The sequence below is a fragment of the Rhinopithecus bieti genome, unplaced genomic scaffold (genome assembly GCF_001698545.2).
Source record: "Rhinopithecus bieti isolate Rb0 unplaced genomic scaffold, ASM169854v2 scaffold_33940, whole genome shotgun sequence".
Classification (NCBI taxonomy): Eukaryota; Metazoa; Chordata; class Mammalia; order Primates; family Cercopithecidae; genus Rhinopithecus; species Rhinopithecus bieti.
Genome location: NW_016814565.1, coordinates 227,138 through 240,746, shown reverse-complemented (window position 1 = coordinate 240,746; position 13,609 = coordinate 227,138). Strand labels below are relative to the sequence as shown.

Sequence of the window (13,609 nt, the reverse complement as noted above, 5' to 3'; positions counted from 1 at the left end):
CCTTACTCTGTTTCTCTTAGTTTGACTTTCTTACACTCCACATATGAGATCATGCAATATTCTTCTTTCTGTACCTGGCTTATTTCACTTAACATAATGTCTTTCAAGGTTCATACGTGGTACAAATTACAGGATATTCTTTTTAAAGCTGAATAGTATTCCCTTGTGGATATATACCACATTTTCTTTATCCAGTTGTTCACTGATGGACACTTAGGTTGATTCCATATCTTGATTATTGTGAATAGTGCTGGAGTGAACATGGGTGTGCAGATATCTCTTCTGTGTACTTTTTTCATATTTTTTATATTCTTCATAATCTTGATTTTTATGTTTTCCTTTCTGATTTCATTTTAGCTGCACTGGGTGTTCAACAGCCATCACTCCTTGGAGCATCTCCTACCATTTACACACAGCAAACAGCATTGGCGGCAGCAGGCCTTACCACACAAACTCCAGCAAACTATCAGTTAACACAAACTGCTGCATTGCAGCAACAAGCCGCAGCTGCAGCAGCTGCATTACAACAGGTAAATCCTTAATAGGTCTTATTATTTGATGTAGAAAACTTTATGAAATCCGAGTAGCTAGCATTGCTACCTTCATTTGATAGGTAGTGAAGAATTATGTGTTTTTTATTATGCTTATTTATTTATTTATTTATTTATTTATTTTTGAGACGGAGTCTCGCTCTGTCGCCCAGGGTGGAGTGCAGTGGCCAGATCTCAGCTCACTGCAAGCTCCGCCTCCTGGGTTCACGCCATTCTCCTGCCTCAGCCTCCCGAGTAGCTAGGACTACAGGCGCCCGCCACCTCGCCCGGCTAGTTTTTTATATTTTTTAGTAGAGACGGGGTTTCACCATGTTAGCCAGGATGGTCTCGATCTCCTGACCTTGTGATCCGCCCGTCTCGGCCTCCCAAAGTGCTGGGATTACAGGCTTGAGCCACTGCGCCCGGCCTATGCTTATTTATTTTTCTGGTGATGAATGTTATATCTGATCAGCATATGTAGGGAAGAATAGTTGGGCCAGGCATGGTGGCTCATGCCTGTAATGCCAGCATTTTAAGAGACTGAGGTGGGAGGATCGTCTGAGCCCGGGAATTTGAGACCAGCCTGGGCAACATGGTGAGACAGCATCTGCAGAAAAAAGGAGAATTAGCCAATGTGGTGAAGGACGCATGTGGTCCCAGCTGCTTGGGAGGTTGAGGTGGGAGGATTGCTTGAGCATTGGGAGGTTGAGGCTGCAGTAAACTGAGATTGTACCACTGCACTCTAGTCTGGGAGGCAGAGCAAAACCCTGTGTCCAAAATAAAGAGTAGTTGAATAGTCAAAAATTGTAAGTCCTTAAATTGGGCCGTTCTTATACCTTAATTACGTGAATAAGATTTACTTCTTTTTGGATCCCGGAGTATAAGTAATCACAGCTTTATTTACTTTAGGTGAAGTTTCACTGTTCCAGAAAATTTATCTTTATTATTTTTATTTTTATTTTTTTTTTGTTTTATGAATCAATGCCATGCCAGAACAGAAAGTTTATGTTTAGTGTAATTGTATGTATTTCTATGTATATCACTTTTTGAGAATGAATAAATTTAGTGTCTATTTTTCTTTGAAAAACATTTTTTTAATCTTTCAGCAATATTCACAACCTCAGCAGGCCCTGTATAGTGTGCAACAACAGGTTAGTTTATATTTTCCATGTTAAAAACTGATTTTAAAATAGCCATTTGCTCCAAAGTTCAATTGATAGAGAGTTTTATTTCTATCAGCTACCTTAACACGCGATACGAATTTTTTGGGAGGGGCTGGAGTAAATCAGGTAGGAAAAAAGGAATGTGTACAAGGGTGAGGGAGATAGGAGGGTGGTCCTAGCTACCCAAATCCTTAGCTAGTCTTTGTTGCATGTTTCTAAGAAAGTATGAGGAGGCTGGGCGCGGTGGCTCACGCCTGTAATCCCAGCACATTGGGAGGCCGAGGCGGGCGGATCACCTGAGGTCGGGAGTTTGAGACCAGCCTGACAAACATGGAGAAACCAAGTCTCTACTAAAAATACAAAATTAGCCGGGTGTGGTGGCCGCAGCGCCTGCTAATCCAGCTACTCAGCGAGGCCTTTGAGGCAGGAGAAATCGCCTTGGACCCAGGAGGTGGAGGTTGTGGTGAGCCGAGATTGCTGCCCATTGTACTCCAGCCTGGGCCACAAGGAGCAAAACTCCATCTCTCCAAAAAAAAAAAAAAAAAAAAAAAACAGGTGCCAGAGAATAATCTGGATAAGAACACCCTTTGGACTGTTATGCTCTGTCCGGACCTTAGGGCGGAACCTCTGCCCTGAACTAGACCACGTGGAAAATGGGAAAGCTCAGCCGGCGCGCGGTGGCCCTCAAGCCTGTAATCCCAGCACTTTGGGAGGCCGAGGACGGGCGATCACAAGGTCAGCGAGATCGAGACTATCCTGGGCTAACCCGGCTGAAACCCCGTCTCTACTAAAAAATACAAAAAACTAGCCTGGACGGAGGTGGCAGGCGGCCTGGTAGTCCCAGCTACTCCAGAGGCTGAGCAGCGGCAGAATGGCGTAACCCGGGGGGAGCAGGGAGCTTGCCAGGTAAACTGGAGATCCGGCCGACTATACTCCAGCCTGGGCGACAGAGCGAGACCTCCATCTCAAAAAAAAAAAAAAAGAAAGGAAAATGAAAGCCCTCCTTTTGCTACTTGAAGCCTAAACCTTATAAACCTCTTATTACAGCTTTCAGCCTTTATTTATTTTTTTATTTTTTAAAAAATTTTTGTCACATCTAACAACCTACTACAGCCTTTTTTCTTTAAAGAAAGTAGGCCCAGGCCTCCTTTTATTAATCAAATTGTGGTATAGAAATCAAAATATTAAAATAGAATTTTTCAGAATGGGAGAAAGCTGGCCCGGCACAGTGGTTCACACCTGTAATCCAAGCACTTTGGGAGGCCAAGGCGGGAGGATCACTCGAGGTCAGGAGTTTGATACCAACTTGGCCAACATGGTAAAACCCTGCCTCTACTAAAAATACAAAAATTAGCTGGGCCTGGTGGTGCACACCTGCCAAAATTAAAATAAAAGTGGAAGAAAGCCTCCCTTTATAGTTCACACTTCTATTCCCTAGGCACATTTGAACAATATGGAAGCTCCTTATTTAGACTAAAAGCAAGTTTCATTGGCCCCTTTTCCTTAGAAATATTCTTTAGGAACTGTCAAGGGAAGAGAGTTTGCCTTGCTGAAATATGGATATGCTTTAGCCTAAGCATGTCCCTGGAAAGGATTTGTTATTCTTTTTTGAGACTGAGTTTCATTTTTGTTACCCAGGCTAGAGTGCAATGGCGCAATCTTGGCTCACTGCAACCTCTGCCTCCCGGATTCAAGCAATTCTCCTGCCTCTGCCTCCCGAGTAGCTAAGATTACAGGCGCACGCCACTAGGCCTGGCTAATTTTTTCTATTTTTAGTAGAGACGGGGTTTCACCATGTGTCAAAGTCCTGACTGTGATCCACCCGCCTTGGCCTCCTAAAGGGCTGGGATTACAGGCGTGAGGCACTGCGCCCCACCTCATTCTTTTTTTTTTGTGGCTGCAGAGACTTCTTAATTCATTACTTCTTTGTCCCTAGACCCATGGCCCAGTTTAATCCTTGACTTAAGCCCTTTGAGGCTTCAGAAGCATTGCATTTTCCCAGACGACCTCAGTATTTCACTAGTAATTGCTTTAAACTTCTTAAAAACTGACAAGAGATTGGTCTCAAATCAGATGTCTTGTTTTTAGAATACCTTCCAACTTATTTTAGCGCTCGTGTGAAATACATTATTAAAGATGATAATGAGTGAGGCTGAACCTTGCAAAAATTGTGATACTCATTCTGCCTTTAAAAAATGGCACTACTTAACTGTTCTTAACTTACAGAAAAATAGTATTTTGATATGATTTAATCTCTAATACTTGTTGACTCCAGGTAAACTGAATGTTTTGAATTACAACCTCATACAGATTATTTTACCTTAGCCTAAGTCAAGTTTATATTTCAGAATTTTGAAATTTCTCCTTTCATACTAATTCCTTTTACTTTCTGGTAGTAGTACACTTTGCTATTACAGAAAAACCATACGTCAGAGTATGTGGTCCTTCATGGTCTCTGCCTATGGCAAATTGTCCATCAACAGCACTTCTCATTTTAGGGATATATCTGTGAATTAGATCGATGACCAGTGATGTTTTTTGAAACAAGTAGCATGCTGATGATATTGAGTTATTTCTGTAGCATGGTAATCTTCAGTTTTAGAGATTTTGTGGGGTTTTACTGTGGATGCTATTCCTAGGAAATAATAACAAAAAAAATCAGGTTCTGTATTTTTATTAATAAAAGTAGTTAAGTGCCTATCATTGAATGAGTTACTTATATATGAGGACTGCAGTTGTTAGAAATAGTTGTAGGAAATTTTATACCTAGTGATCTCTGTTACTTTTCACATTTTTCTTAATAATAAGATAACTGGGCTGGGTGCAGTGGCTTGTGTCTGCAATCCTATCACTTTGGGAGTCCAAGGCAAGAGGATTGCTTGAGCTCAGGAGTTCAAGACTACCCTGGGCAACATAGTGAGACCTCGTTTCTGTTTAAAAAAATAAAAATAAGTAGAATAACTTATAGGAATTATTTCTTTTATAAGGCATCTATGAAGCAACAATTCTGATTGACCCTTTTCTGTGTGTGTTTATTTTTCTGTTTTCAGTTACAGCAACCCCAGCAAACCCTCTTAACACAGGTTAGTTGGTATCACTTTATTTGTTTTGGATGTCTGAATGAACAGTAGACTAAAGCTTTATTCCTATTCTACTTTTTCTTTCAGGGTTTAGTTACTTGTTAGATTCACCTAATAATTTAGGAATATAATGCCAAATAAAGGTAGAAGTATGCTATTTTTTTTTTTGTTTTTTTTTTTGAGACGGAGTCTCGCTCTGTCGCCCAGGCTGGAGTGCAGTGGCCGGATCTCAGCTCACTGCAAGCTCCGCCTCCCGGGTTCACGCCATTCTCCTGCCTCAGCCTCCCGAGTAGCTGGGACTACAGGCACCCGCCAGGTCGCCCGGCTAGTTTTTTGTATTTTTTTAGTAGAGACGGGGTTTCACCATGTTAGCCAGGATGGTCTTGATCTCCTGACCTCGTGATCCGCCCGTCTCGGCCACCCAAAGTGCTGGGATTACAGGCTTGAGCCACCGCGCCCGGCCGGAAGTATGCTATTTTATCTTTGATGGTTTCTCATTGTAGGTTGTGCTGTGATACAGTTTGAATAAATATGAGGTTTTATTTTATTTATTTATTTTGAGACAGAGCCTCCCTCTGTTGCCCAGGCTGGAGTGCAGTGGTGCAATCTTGGCTCACTGCAACCTCTGCCTCCCGGGTTCAAGCGATTCTCCAGGAAGTTCAAGCTTCCTGAGTAGCTGGGATTATAGGCACCTGCCGCCACGCCCGGCTAATTTTTTTGTTTTTAGTAGAGCTAGGGTTTCACCATGCTGGCTAAGCTGGTCTCGCCTAAGGTCCTGACCACCTGCCTTGGCCTCCCAAAGTGCTGGGATTATAGGTGTGAGCCACCACGCCCGGCTGAGGTTTTATTTTAAACTTAATACTACTGACTTTTCATTAATACCGATTTTTGTAGTCTTCTTCGTCTTTTTTTTTTTTTTTGAGACGGAGTCTCGCTCTGTCGCCCAGGCTGGAGTGCAGTGGCGCGATCTCGGCTCACTGCAAGCTCCGCCTCCCGGGTTCCCGCCATTCTCCTGCCTCAGCCTCCGAGTAGCTGGGACTACAGGCGCCCGCCACCTCGCCCAGCTAGTTTTTTTGTATTTTAGTAGAGACGGGGTTTCACTGTGTTAGCCAGGATGGTCTCGATCTCCTGACCTCGTGATCCGCCCGTCTCGGCCTCCCAAAGTGCTGGGATTACAGGCTTGAGCCACCGCGCCCGGCCTTGTAGTCTTCTTCTTTTGGAAAATTTCTGCACATTATTTCCACTTTAGCAGGGAAAGTTATTGTGTGACATTATCTGCTTAATTTTCAGCAACATTAAAAGTTTTGAACTTTCATTAGTGCTAACTTAGGCTTTGCATACTATTATGCCTTTCACATACTCTTTTCTATTTTACAATCTCGAAAGTGTAAAAAGTGTTCTTAGCTTATAAACTATGTAAAAACAGCCTATAGGCTGTCTTTGGCCCATGGGTCATAGATTGCTGATCACTGGTTAATACATAGAGTGAGGCCGGGCACAGTGGCTCAAGCCTGTAATCCCAGCACTTTGGGAGGCCGAGACGGGCGGATCACGAGGTCAGGAGATCGAGACCATCCTGGCTAACCCGGTGAAACCCCGTCTCTACTAAAAAATACAAAAAACTAGCCGGGCAAGATGGCGAGCGCCTGTAGTCCCAGCTACTCGGGAGGCTGAGGCAGGAGAATGGCTAAACCCGGGAGGCGGAGCTTGCAGTGAGCTGAGATCCGGCCACTGCACTCCAGCCTGGGTGACAGAGCGAGACTCTGTCTCAAAAAAAAAAAAAGAAAAATACGTAGAGTGAAATACTATGCAGCTGTTAAAGTAAAACCTCTTTGTGTACTGATATGGAACGATATTCCAGATAATCTGAGGTAGAAGTAAAGATACAGTCTAGTATGTATTATATGCTTCCATTTATCTATATGCATATTTCAATAAAACATCTCTAGGAGGCTTTACACTAATAATTAGTACAGTGATTGCTTCAGGTTTAGGGAACTTCATAGCTGAGGAGCAGGGATAGGAGAGAAGCTTTTCACAGTATAACCTTTTGTACCGTATTTTTAGTCTCGAATGGCTTACTTGTCTTTTAAAATATACTTGAATTGAGCAATCAACCTGTTTTATTAAAGAACTACAGTTCGTTAGCACCTAACTCATATTTTCTTTTTTTTTTTTTTTTTTTTTTTGAGACGGAGTCTCGCTCTATCGCCCGGGCTGGAGTGCAGTGGCCGGATCTCAGCTCACTGCAAGCTCCGCCTCCCAGGTTTACGTCCTTTTCCTGCCTCAGCCTCCGGAGTAGCTGGGACTACAGGCGCCCGCCACCTCGCCTGGCTAGTTTTTTGTATTTTTTTAGTAGAGTCAGGGTTTCACCATGTTAGCCAGTATGGTCTCGGCCTCCCAAAGTGCTGGGATTACAGGCTTGAGCCACTGCGCCTGGCCCTAACTCATATTTTCAATCATCAACAAAGTAGAATTTCCAAATTAAGTAGTAAAACTATAGAAGTTCTTTTGTTCAAATGCTATTTCCCTAAGTGTACCCATAACACATTACTAGTATCTTAAGATATTAAAGAAATTTCATGAGAAAATAATTTTGTGGTCAAAGTTTAAGGAATGCTGAATTCCTTTACTATACTTAGGATTTTCCTGAGCCTTTATTATGCTAGTATAGATATTGTATTAGTAAGAACACTCATCTGAGGGATCTTGATGAGATAGGCTAAAAATAATTTATAGTTTAATTTTAGACCTGACTCTGAAGATGTACATGTATATCTTCTAACATAATATGAAAAGTTTAATATTCTGGGTTAGTTTTAAGTAGTCATATTGAGTTTTTAGATGATTTCAAATCATTGCCTTAATTTGATGTTGATTTTGTTTTATAGCCAGCTGTTGCACTGCCTACAAGCCTTAGCCTATCTACTCCTCAGCCAACAGCACAAATAACTGTATCATATCCAACACCAAGGTCCAGTCAACAGCAAACCCAGCCTCAGAAGCAGCGTGTTTTCACAGGGGTGGTTACAAAACTACATGATACATTTGGATTTGTGGATGAAGATGTATTCTTTCAGCTTAGGTAAACTTAATTATGTCTTGTCATATGGCTTCTTGCATTTACCATAAAACACCGTTTAGTTGTAGCAGAAATTATATGTAGCCCAGGCTGGACACAGTCGTGCAATCTGTCGACTCACTGCAGCCTCTGCCTCCTGGGTTCAAGCAGTTCTCTTGCCAGCCTTTAGAGTAGCTGGGATGACAGGCATGCAGCACCACACTTGGCTAATTTTGTATCTTTATTAGAGAATGGGATTTCACCATGTTGGCCCGATTGGTCTTAAACTCCTGACCACAAGTGATCCACCCGCCTCAGCTTCCCAAAGTGCTGGGATTACAGGTGCCCGCCACCACGCCTGGCTAATTTTTGTTTATTTTTAGTAGAGACGGGGTTTCACCATGTTGGTCAGGCTGGTCTCGAACTGCCGACCTTGTGATCCACCCATCTCGGCCTCCCAAAGTCCTGGGATTACAGGCGTGAGCCATCATGCTCGGCCCTTTTTATTTTATTTTTTGAGATGGGGTCTTGCTCTTTTGCCCAGGCTGGGGTCCAGAAGTGCAGTCATAGCTCACTGCAGCCTCAAATTCCTGGTTCAAGGGATCCTCCTGCTTCAGCCTCTCAAGTAGCTGGGACTCTAGGTCCACGCTACCACGCCGAAGTTTTTTTTGAGAGCAAATTTTGCTCTTGTTGCCTAGGTTGGAGTGCAACCTCAGCTCACTGCAACCTCCACCTCCCAGCTTCAAATGATTCTCCTGCCTCAGCCTCCTGAGTAACTGGGATTACAGGTGCCGCCCCATGCCCAGCTAATTTTTGTATATTTAGTAGAGACAGGGTTTCACCACGTTGACCAGGCTGGTCGTGAACTTCTGACCTCAGGTGATCCACCTGCCTCAGCCTCCCAAAGTGCTGGGATTACAGGCGTGAGCCACCACGCCTGGCAACTATTTTTTTTTTTTTTCCTTTTTCTTCAGATCTAGACATAAAGACTAATTTTAAACTTTTGTAGAAATGTGATCTCACAATGTTGCCCAAGCTGGTCTTGAACTCTTGATCTCAAGTGATCCGTTTGGTTTTTAAAGTTACGGCATTAGAGGCATGAGCCACTGTACCTGGCCGTCTACTTTTACTTTTTCTTATTTTTTTATTTTAAAAATTTTAATTAATTTATTTATTTTGAGATGGAGTATCACTCTGTCGCCTAGGCTGCAGTACAGTGGCGCAATATTGGCTCACTGCAATCTCTGCCTCCCAGGTTCAAGCGATTCTCCTGCCTCAGCCTCCCAAGTAGCTGGGATTACTCCTGCCACCACGCCCGGCTAATTTTTGTATTTTTAGTAGGGATGGGGTTTCGCCATCTTGACCAGACTGGTCTTGAACTCCTGACCTCATGATCCACCTGCCTTGGTCTCCCAAAGTGTTGAGATTACAGGCGTGAGCCACTGCGCCCGGCCTCTTTTATTACTTTTTTTGAGATGAGTCTCACTCTTGCCCAGGCTGTAGTACGGTGGTGCGATATTAGCTCACTGCCACCTCCGCCTCTTGGGTACGGGCGATTCGTACCCAGCTAATTTTTGTATTTTTAGTAGAGATGGGGTTTCACCATGTTAGCCAGGCTGGTGTTGGACTCCTTAAGTGATCTGCCTACCTTGGCCTCCTAAAGTGCTGAGATTACAGGCGTGATCTACTGCTCCCATCCCCCAACTACTTTTTATTGTTATTTTATTTTATTTTATTTATTTATTTTTGTTTGAAACCGAGTCTCGTCTGTCACTCAGGCTGGAATGCAGTGGCATGATCTCAACTTACTGGAACCTCACCACCCGGGTTCAAGTAATTCTCCTGCCTCAGCCTCTTGAGTAGTTGAGATTACAGGTGTGCGCCACCACGCTCGGCTAATATTTGTATTATTACTAGAGACAAGGTTTCACCATGTTGACCAGGGTGATCTTGAACTCCTGACCTCAAGTGACTCGCCCGTCTCAGCCTCCCAAAGTGCTGGGATTACAGGCATGAACCACCACCGCACCCGGCCCCATCTTTTTAAAGAGCTTTCCAGACTTCCGTTTCTGATATAGTTTACGTTTATTTTTTTTGAAATACGGTTTACTTTAAAGTACTAACTATGTAAATCATTTTGGGGAGAAATCTATTTTAATTGTATTTATATTTAACTTTTTTTTTTATTTTTTTTACAGTGCTGTCAAAGGGAAAACCCCCCAAGTAGGTGACAGAGTATTGGTTGAAGCTACTTACAATCCTAATATGCCTTTTAAATGGAATGCACAGAGAATTCAAACACTACCAAATCAGGTACAGAAAATATTGAGTTAGGTATTAATAGAAGCTTGGTAAGTGAGTCTTCTAATTCACAAAGTTTTTTTTTTTCTTATTCTTTCATTTTTTAATTGAAGAATCAGTCGCAAACCCAGCCGTTACTGAAAACTCCTCCTGCTGTACTTCAGCCAATTGCACCACAGACAACATTTGGTGTTCAGACTCAGCCCCAGCCCCAGTCATTGCTGCAGGCACAGATTTCAGCAGCTTCTATTACACCACTATTGCAGACTCAACCACAGCCCTTATTACAGCAGCCTCAGCAGAAAGGTATCTTTGCTTTTGTTTCAGACGAATATGTAACTTTTTAGTTGTTAATAATAACTGTGCTTTTAATTTCAAATAGGCAGGGATTTCAAGAAAACTTGAAGCCTAAAGAATCCTGAATAGGACACATCTACTTCCATAGCTACGTGGAAGTATTTTTTTTTTTCTCTTAGTGATAAGAAATTGAAAGATACACCCTTGTGGACTTAAATATCAAAACGATTAAATTACTTATTAAACCATACCGCATCCGGCCGGGCGCGGTGGCTCAAGCCTGTAATCCCAGCACTTTGGGAGGCCAAGACGGGCGGATCACGAGGTCAGGAGATCGAGACCATCCTGGCTAACACAGTGAAACCCCGTCTCTACTAAAAAATACAAAAAACTAGCCGGGCAAGGTGGTGGGCGCCTGTAGTCCCAGCTACTCGGGAGGCTGAGGCAGGAGAATGGCGTAAACCTGGGAGGCGGAGCTTGCAGTGAGCTGAGATCTGGCCACTGCACTCCAGCCCGGGTGACGGAGTGAAACTCCGTCTCAAAAAAATAATAATAATAAAAATAAACCATACCACATCAAATGAATTTGCTGAGTTTTAAGTTTTTTTGCCAATTGATTGAAACTCCAGATGTGTTCTTTTTCACTCTGTCACCCAGGCTGGAGTGGTGCAATCTGGGCTCACTGCAACCTCAACCTCCCAGGTTCAAGCTATTCTCCTGCCTCAGCCTCCCAAGTAGCTGGGACTATTGGCATATGCCACCATTCCCGGCAAATTTTTGTATTTTTAGTAGATACAGGGTTTCTCCACGTTGGCCAGGCTGGTCTCGAACTCCTGACTTCAAGTTTTCCGCCCACTTTGGCCTCCCCAAGTGCTGGGATTACAGGCATGAGCCACCGCACCGGGTCCAGATGTGTTCTTATAAAAACAGTGTTTAAAATGATACATAGGGCTGGGTGCGGTGGCTCACACCGTAATCCCAGCACTTTTGGAAAAATACAAAAATTAACTGGCTCGTGGTGGCAGGCGCCTGTAACCACAGCTACTCTGGAGACTGAGGCAGGAGAATCACTTGAACCCAGGAGGCAGAGGTTACAGTTAGCCCTGATCACTCCATTGCACTCTAGTCTGGGTGATAACAGCGAAACTCTCTCAAAAAAAAAGAGAAAAAGGTGACAGTTAGCCTTAGCTTAAAGAAGCCTACTTAATTGGCATTAAAAAATGTAATTGTGACATGTTCTTTTATTTTTTTGAGGCAGGGTTTCTCTCTGTCACCAAGGCTAGAGTGCAGTGGTGTAATCTTGGCTCACTGCAACCTCCACCTCCCCGGCTCAAGTGATCCTGCTACCTCAGCTTCCCTGAGTAGCTGGGACTACAGGTGCACGCCACCCTGCCAGCCTAATTGTTATATCTTTTGTAGAGACGGGGTTTCACCATGATTGCCAGGCTGCATTTTCTTTTTTGGAGACAAGGTATCGGTCTGTCACTCAGGCATGGGTGCAGTGGTGTGATTTCAGCTCACTACAGCCTCGACCTCCTGGCCTTAAGCAGTCCTCCCGTCTCAGCCCCCCTCTAATTTTTGTACTTTTTTGTAGAGGCAGGGTTTTGCCATGTTGCCCGAGCTGGTCTTGAACTCCTGGACTCAAGTAATCTGCCTGTCTTGGCCTCCGAAAGTGCCGAGATTACAGGTGTGAGACACTGCTCCCAGCCTGCATTTTCTTTGTTATTGTAAATGATGATACATAGCAAAATGACAGATTACAGTGTAATGAGTTATTTAATGAACACCTATGTGATCACTACTCAGGTAAAAAAAATACAACATTGTGTCTGGTAGCAGGGCAGTGGCTCACACCTGTAATCCCAGCACTTTGGGAGACGGAGGTGGACGGATTGCTTGAGCTCAGGTGTTTGAGATCAGCCTGGGCAGCATGGTGAGACCCCATCTCTACTAAAAATCAAAAAAATAGCCAGGCGTGGTGGTGTACACAGGCTGATGTGGAAGGATCACTTGAGCCCAGTGGGCGGAGGTTGCAGTGAGGTAAGATTGCACAACTGCACTCCAGCCTGAGTGACAGAGCAAGACCCTGTCTCACAAATTGCACAACAACCATTTGTAACTCGTGTTTTTGGATAATAGTTTTATTCTGTAAGTATGCATCCTTGTTTGGTTTCGAACATAATGTGTGATTCTACTTTCATGACATTTTGTGTGTGAGACTTTTTTTTTTTTGAGATGGAGTTTTGCTCTTGTTGCCCAGGCTGGAGTGCAATGGTGCGATCTCAGCTCACCGCAACCTCCGCCTCCCGAGTAGTTGGGATTACAGGTGTCCGCCAACACGCCCAGCTAATTTTTTGTATTTTTAGTAGAGATAGGGTTTCACCATGTTGGCCAGGCCAGTCTCAAAACTCCTGACCTCAGGTAATCCACCCGCCTTGGCCTCCCGAAGTGCTGGGATTACAAATGTGACCCACTGCGCCCAGCCTGGCCAAGAATTTGTAAATGATGCTTTTATAATCATCCTTCTTTTGTATTTTGTTTTGTTGTTTTTTTTTTTTTTGAGGCAAAGTTTTGCTCTTGTCACCCAGGCTGGAGTGCAGTGACAAGATCTCGGCTCACTGCAACCTCCGATTCTGGCTTCAAGTGATTCTCCTGCCTCAACCTCCTGAGTAGCTGGGATTACAGGCGCCCGCCATCGCGCCTGGCTAATTTTTTGTAGTTTTAGTAGAGACGAGGTTTCACCATGTTTGCCAAGCTGGTCTTGAACTCCTGACTTTCAGGTGATCCACTCCCCTCAGGTTCCCAGAGTGCTGGGATTATAAGCATGAGCCACCGTGCCTGGCTTGTTCATCCTTCTTACTGCATCCAATTTTTGCTTTATGTTAGGTCTTTTCTTTGTTTACTTTGGCCTCATGGCTTTTTTATTTATCCATTGTTTTATATTCAGTTGTTTTCTTTTTGATCCTTTATATGTATAGTTTGTAAGAATTTTTTCAAGCTGACTCCTGTGTCTTTTTATTTTTGAGATGGAGTCTTGCTCTGTCACCAAGACTGGAGTACAGTGGCGTTATCTCAGTTTGCTGCAAGCTCCGCCTCCTGGGTTCACGCCATTCTCCTGCCTCAGCCTCCCGAGTAGCTGGGACTATAGGCGCCTGCCACCACGCCCGGCTAATTTTT

The 13,609-nt window shown here is 43.7% G+C and overlaps 1 protein-coding gene across 10 annotated transcripts in view; it reads left to right on the top strand.

Annotated features, from left to right (window-relative positions):
* Nucleotides 1-13,609, top strand: part of CCAR1 (cell division cycle and apoptosis regulator 1) — a 75,984-nt gene that overhangs the window by 20,480 nt on the left and 41,895 nt on the right. For 6 of the 10 annotated variants that reach the window (XM_017851447.1, XM_017851446.1, XM_017851448.1 and 3 more), the window contains exons 3-8: nucleotides 358-530; nucleotides 1,637-1,681; nucleotides 4,744-4,776; nucleotides 7,665-7,858; nucleotides 10,033-10,147; nucleotides 10,249-10,441. In XM_017851447.1, the coding sequence (XP_017706936.1) occupies nucleotides 358-530; nucleotides 1,637-1,681; nucleotides 4,744-4,776; nucleotides 7,665-7,858; nucleotides 10,033-10,147; nucleotides 10,249-10,441 (753 nt within the window). The remainder of the gene's footprint in view (nucleotides 1-357; nucleotides 531-1,636; nucleotides 1,682-4,743; nucleotides 4,777-7,664; nucleotides 7,859-10,032; nucleotides 10,148-10,248; nucleotides 10,442-13,609) is intronic. The other 4 variants (XM_017851451.1, XM_017851452.1, XM_017851450.1 and 1 more) reach the window with 2 other exon arrangements.